This window comes from Tripterygium wilfordii, chromosome 13 (assembly GCF_013401445.1).
Source record: "Tripterygium wilfordii isolate XIE 37 chromosome 13, ASM1340144v1, whole genome shotgun sequence".
Lineage (NCBI taxonomy): Eukaryota > Viridiplantae > Streptophyta > Magnoliopsida > Celastrales > Celastraceae > Tripterygium > Tripterygium wilfordii.
In genome coordinates this window covers 15042492-15049016 of record NC_052244.1, presented here as the reverse complement: position 1 = coordinate 15049016, position 6525 = coordinate 15042492, and the positions used below count along the sequence as shown (strand labels likewise).

Genomic DNA, 6525 nt, shown 5'->3' with positions numbered 1-6525 from the left:
GCGAAAATTCCATCATTTTACGGGCTTTTGGTTTCGCACTATTGGGCCGTAGGCTTATTAATTTCATGGAAGTAGTCTCGAGCTTTCAAATATTTTCATACCAGCCCCGTAACCTTTTAGTAATTTCATTTAAAGCCCTCGCAGCCCACAGAAAGTCTCGCACTCTATATATAAAACTGAACGGGATTCAGAATTCTCGCAAAAACCTCCTCTACAAGCAATCTTAGTCTACTAAATCGAAGGCCAAGAGACGCTCCGTAGATCCTTCGCAGGTCCGACATGGCGACGGCAATGGTGACCTCTGCCGGTGGGCTATTGGCGATGCTCAACGAAACTCATCCGTTGCTGAAGCAGCACGCTCTCTCTAACCTAAACAATTTTGTCGACCAGTTCTGGCCTGAGATCTCTACCAGCGTACCCATCATGTAATTTCTCTTGCTATTCGAAATTGCCTACTTTCTTGTTTGTTAGGGTTAGGGTTTGCGTGTTTTCGATCTGAGAGGCTGTGAAAATTTTGGAATTTTCTTATTGTTATTATCGCTTTTGATTTGAATGAAGCTGGGTTTACTACCGATTCTAATTCGTGGAGTTTACTTGCCGCGCTGACTTTGCACGAGTGCAGTCTTTGGGCAAAAGTGCGTTTGGAGTGTGAAATTTTGTTAATTTTTCCAAGTTCGCTATTTGTATTATAAAATTTTGATTGTATAGGAACGTGCAGTGCTAATTTATTGGGCTTAATGAGTTTGCCAACTGTTCAAAGCTCAAATTAGTACTTGACAGTCATGATTTTCAGTCAATTCATGAGATTCTTGAACATCAAAGGTCGTTTTAATTTGGTCAGCCCTCTCAGCAGATTATCTAATTGATTTCTTGGTTTGAATGTTTCTCTCTCTGATAGATCTTTTTTTGTTTTCAAAATGTTGGCGGTGGATTTTGGATTGTTTAGTTGTGCCAGGGTAACGTGATATATTTCAGTGCGCCTCATTGAGACTTAATTACTAATGTTAATTGATTGGCTTGTAAGAACGAAGTATAATTTCTGATTGTGGATGTTCTTGTTATAATGGGGCTTTTTCATCGGATGGGATCTTAACAGTATGTTCCCCCTCTATTTTTAAATACAGAGAAAGCTTATATGAAGATGAAGAGTTTGATCAACATCAAAGACAACTTGCTGCATTGCTTGTTTCTAAGGTCATTACAAAAATTTCCGCTTTCTTCAATTTTGTCATTTTTTATTATGTTAGGATAGTGTAAATGGCTCTCTGTACATATTGATTCTTAGGTGTGAACTTTATCATCCTGTTACCTGCAGATTCATCTTTTTCTTGTTGGTGCTTAAGAAATAATTTTAATCCTGCTACATCATTTCCTTCCCCCTTCCCCTCTTAACTTTTTTTTTCTTCAAATTTACTGTCCTTTTTCCTCAGGTCTTCTATTACTTGGGCGAACTGAATGATTCATTATCATATGCGCTTGGAGCTGGTTCCCTGTTTGATGTTTCTGAGGATTCTGATTATGTTCACACTCTTCTTGGTAAGTACAATTATTAGCTCTTCTATTTATTATTGGTTCCTCAGTAGTGTGTTCACTTGATTATTATTATAACTTTGGGTCTGGTTGTACTAAGTTTAAATGTTCAGTGGAGTTTAAGAAAGCCCAATCAAAGGAAACTATCTAGCTGATTTGTTGTTATAAGTTTTCATTATAATTACATTTTATAGTTCAGTATAATTTAATTTTTGAGTGTGTTTATTGCTTTATAGAAGTATGAAGTTGCATTGGACACCGCTATATACTGGCCTGAAATTTTTGGTTCTGTTTCCATCCTCAGCAAAGGCTATAGATGAATATGCCAGTCTGAAGACCAAGGCTGCAGAGTCAAATGATGTTGTAAACATAGACCCCAGGTTGGAGGCGATTGTGGAGAGAATGCTGGACAAGTATGTAGACCTGTTCTTTTGTCTTTTGGTTTTATTGGTCTTCCAAAGTTCCACCTCTCTTACCATACTTCTTTAGGTGTATTCTTGATGGAAAGTACCAACAAGCCATGGGGATTGCAATTGAATGTCGAAGATTGGACAAGCTTGAGGAAGCAATCACAAGAAGTGATAATGTTCATGGAACACTATTGTACTGTATTAATGTCTCGCACACCTTTGTGAATCGTAGGGAATACCGTAATGAGGTAAGAATATCCCTTTCACATTGACCTACTTAGATGATATGTTTAGCAGCTGTTTTGATTGATGAATTTTACTTTCACATGTTCTTCGCAAGAGCGTTTTGCTTTTTAATATGCCCTGTAATATCTTATTGATGTTTCTGGAGAGAGAGGTGTGTAATGTCTCTCTCTCTCTCCAGTTTTTCTTTTCGGTTCTTCTCTTCATATGACCTGTATACGTTAGTTATGCATTTTTTTGTTTTGTTTTTAATGAATTTTTTCGATAAACCAAATAGGTTCAATTCGTCTTTTTGTTTTCCCTACAGGTTCTTCATCTTCTTGTTAAAGTGCATCAGAAAATGCCTTCTCTTGATTATCTGAGCATTTGCCAATGTCTGATGTTCTTGGGTGAACCCGAAGGCGTTGCAAACATATTGGAAAAGCTTCTGCGCTCCGAAATTAAGGACGATGCTCTCCTAGCATTTCAAATTGCCTTTGATCTTTTGGAGAATGAGCATCAGGCTTTTCTTCTAAATGTGAGAGACCGCCTTTCGGCACCAAAGTCTCAACCGTCGGAAGCAGTGCAGCCAGGGTCGACCAATCCAGATGCTGCTCAAACTGAAAATGCAACCACTCCAGAGGATGTTCGAATGACAGATGGGACTCCTGCTTCCACAGAGAGTGCACATGAAACAGATCCAAAAGAAGTGATGTATGCTGAGAGGCTGACCAAAATTAAGGGAATCTTGTCTGGAGAGACAGCAATACAGTTGACGCTACAATTTTTATACAGTCATAACAAGTATGGGGATTGATTTCTTTTTGGTTGCTAGAGCTATTTAAGTAAGATAAGTTGTTTCCCCCCGCTTGAATAAACAGCCAATAATTTTCAATACTTGATCTTATGATTTGTTATAGGTCGGATCTTCTTATCCTCAAGACAATTAAGCAGTCTGTTGAGATGAGAAATAGTGTCTGTCATAGCGCAACAATTTATGCTAATGCAATTATGCATGCTGGAACAACTGTGGATACATTTCTCAGGGAGAATCTGGTGAGACATATTTCATTATTTTATTCTCTTATTTGTTTATTGATGTACAGTACATAAAACACATCTTGTGTTTATGTTATAATAGTAGACAGACTAATGTGTTACCTGTACCGCCTGAATTTACTTTCAGGACTGGTTGAGCAGAGCCACAAACTGGGCAAAATTTAGTGCAACAGCTGGGCTTGGTGTTATTCACAGAGGCCATCTGCAGCAGGGGAGGTCATTGATGGCACCGTACTTGCCCCAAGGTGGGGCTGGTGGTGGTGGTAGTCCCTATTCAGAAGGTGGTGCCCTCTATGCACTGGGTCTCATTCATGCAAACCATGGCGAGGGAATCAAACAATTTCTTCGAGATAGCCTCCGTAACACTAATGTGGAGGTGCTTATGTTCCCCAAGACCCAAGTTCAAATGATCTTTGGTTGAGGTTTAGGAAATAGAGAACTTAGTGATTTCTTTTGTGCAGGTTATTCAACATGGTGCATGTTTAGGTCTTGGTTTGGCAGCTTTAGGAACTGCTGATGAAGATATCTATGATGACATCAAAAGTGTGCTCTATACTGACAGTGCTGTTGCTGGAGAAGCTGCTGGCATCAGTATGGGCCTACTTATGGTTGGAACTGCCAGTGAGAAGGCCAGTGAGATGCTTGCTTATGCTCATGAGACACAGCACGAGAAGATTATTAGGTAAAGTTGCTTTTTGTGGTCTGTATGTTTCTTGGAGACTTACCTTTATCATCGTTTTTCCTTTCTTTACACACTGTTTTTACATGTTGTAGAGGTTTAGCATTGGGGATAGCCCTTACTGTCTATGGTAGAGAAGAAGAAGCAGACACATTAATTGAGCAGATGACTCGGGATCAAGATCCTATTCTGCGATATGGTGGTATGTATGCCCTGGCACTGGCGTACAGGGGAACAGCAAATAACAAGGCCATTCGGCAACTGCTGCACTTTGCCGTATCTGATGTTAGTGACGATGTCAGGAGGACCGCTGTACTAGCACTTGGGTTTGTCCTCTACTCTGAACCTGAGCAGGTTGGTGCTTGTGTCTTTTTTCACTTGCGTATCTAATCCCGTCCCCCTATTCTCCATTCCTGATCCAATATAATATGTCTTGCTTGTTGTGCTTTTCATTTTATCTGCTATTTTGATATGTGGATCTTATTGGTGGGAGAATATGAACTGCTTTAGATCTCACAACGTAAACTGTTAAAACTGCAGACCCCTCGAATTGTTTCGCTACTGTCTGAGTCTTACAACCCACACGTTCGATATGGCGCTGCTCTTGCTGTAGGTATCTCTTGTGCGGGCACTGGCCTGAGTGAGGCTATATCATTGCTGGAGCCTCTAACTTCGGATGTTGTAGATTTTGTTCGTCAAGGTGCCCTCATTGCAATGGCAATGGTCATGGTCCAGATAAATGAAGCTAGTGATTCTCGTGTTGGATCGTTTAGGTATTTCATTTTTACAGGCATTTCCCTACTTTTTGAAAATTTTGCTTGAACTTTCTATTGGTGTTATTGTTTTTTTGGGGTCTTTTCTTATAGGCGGCAATTGGAAAAAATTATTCTCGATAAGCATGAAGACACTATGAGCAAGATGGGAGCAATCCTAGCCTCAGGAATCCTCGATGCTGGTGGAAGGAATGTGACAATTAGGTTGCTTTCCAAGGCAAAACATGATAAAATTACGGCTGTTGTTGGCCTTGCTGTTTTCAGCCAGTTTTGGTACTGGTATCCTCTTATCTATTTCATAAGCCTTTCTTTCTCACCTACGGCTTTTATTGGACTGAATTCTGATCTGAAAGTTCCGAAGTTTGAGTTCTTGTCACATGCCAAACCTTCACTGTTTGAGTATCCAAAACCGACGACTGTGCCTACCACGACCTCGGCTGTAAAACTTCCCACTGCAGTTTTGTCAACATCAGCAAAGGCCAAAGCTAGGGCCAAGAAAGAAGCAGACCTGAAGGCTAATGCTGAAAAGGCAGCAGCAGCGGAGTCTTCATCCACTGGTCCAAATACTGGAAAAGGAAAATCATCTAGCGAGAAAGATGGAGACTCCATGCAGGTATGATATATTTCTTACTTGCTTCTCTTTGTTCGTGTGTGCGCACACATGTGCCTCTTTGTGGTAGTTCTGAGTGACAAGTTTGGGCCTTGTTTTGCCAATAAAATTCTGAAGTTTCAATGATATAATCTAGAAAGTAGATTGAACTTCTTGTGCCTCTTACTCGTGACGTGAATTGGCAAAAAAAATCCACAACACAGTTTAATGTTGTCCAATTTATTTGAACAGGTTGATAGCCAGCCAGAGAAGAAGGCAGAGCCTGAGCCTTCTTTTGAAATTTTGATCAACCCAGCCAGGGTGGTTCCGGCGCAGGAGAAAGTTGTTAAATTTCTAGAAGACAGCAGATATGTGCCGGTGAAGTTGGCACCTTCAGGGTTTGTCCTCCTAAGAGACTTGCGACCTACTGAGCCCGAGGTGCTTTCTCTTACAGATTCACCTTCGTCTACCACAACCCCTGGTGGTGGATCAGCTACAGGACAACAGGGTTCTGCGTCGGCCATGGCTGTCGACGAGGAACCTCAGCCTCCTCAGCCCTTTGAGTACACATCATGATTCTGGTGGTGATTACTGTCTACTAGAAACAATGATGCACATTTGTGGAGTGAGTCAGAATCTAGCAGAGGTATGTCCAATCACTTCTACGAACTCTTTCATTTTCATATCTCAGCTGTGTTTGAATGGGAAAGAGGAAGCTGCAGTTTTTCTGGTGACTTGGAGATATTGTTAGTAATGCCTTTTCCTGTAAGGGTGTTTGTTTTGTTCTCAGATATGGTTTCAAATATATTTCCCTTCCTTCCCTAGAAGCTTAGCAGTGATTTTCCATTTGGTTTCTCTGCCCTCTTGAGCGGATAAGGACACTTGCTCGGTTTTAATTAGTTTGTAACCTAAGAACATTCTTTCCGAAATTGTATTTGATTTAGGCGCAGCATCTCATATGTGTACTGTTCCTGCCCAAGATATCATGTTTTAAGGTTGTTAATTTAAACACATTGCTCTGGTAAACGAGTGTTTGGCTTGATTTGAGACACTTGCAAACATGTGTGTGGTATCTTATAGAGGTCTCGAGCTCGAGCCTACCTCATTCCCTTCTTCCGTATTCAAAGCCCAACTCTAACAAGCAAAAACCCCTGGCCCATTATATATACAGACATTTTTTCCATGGAACAATTTTCAGTTCGTCTACATAAACGTCAGAGGTGGTATGCCATCCTTGCTACTCAAAATACCTATAAACCGCAA

General features: G+C 40.6%; 1 protein-coding gene across 1 annotated transcript; it reads left to right on the top strand.

The window, feature by feature from the left end:
- The first annotated feature begins 279 nt into the window (after positions 1-279).
- Positions 280-6309, top strand: LOC120011940 (26S proteasome non-ATPase regulatory subunit 1 homolog A). The gene is made up of 13 exons (XM_038863119.1): positions 280-425; positions 1125-1194; positions 1431-1536; positions 1835-1943; positions 2020-2188; positions 2491-2966; positions 3083-3218; positions 3349-3597; positions 3683-3903; positions 3996-4254; positions 4441-4673; positions 4767-5286; positions 5515-6309. Exons 1-13 carry the CDS (start codon positions 280-282, stop codon positions 5836-5838), a joined length of 3018 nt encoding a protein of 1005 aa, XP_038719047.1. The 3' UTR covers positions 5839-6309.
- Positions 6310-6525: the final 216 nt, after the last annotated feature.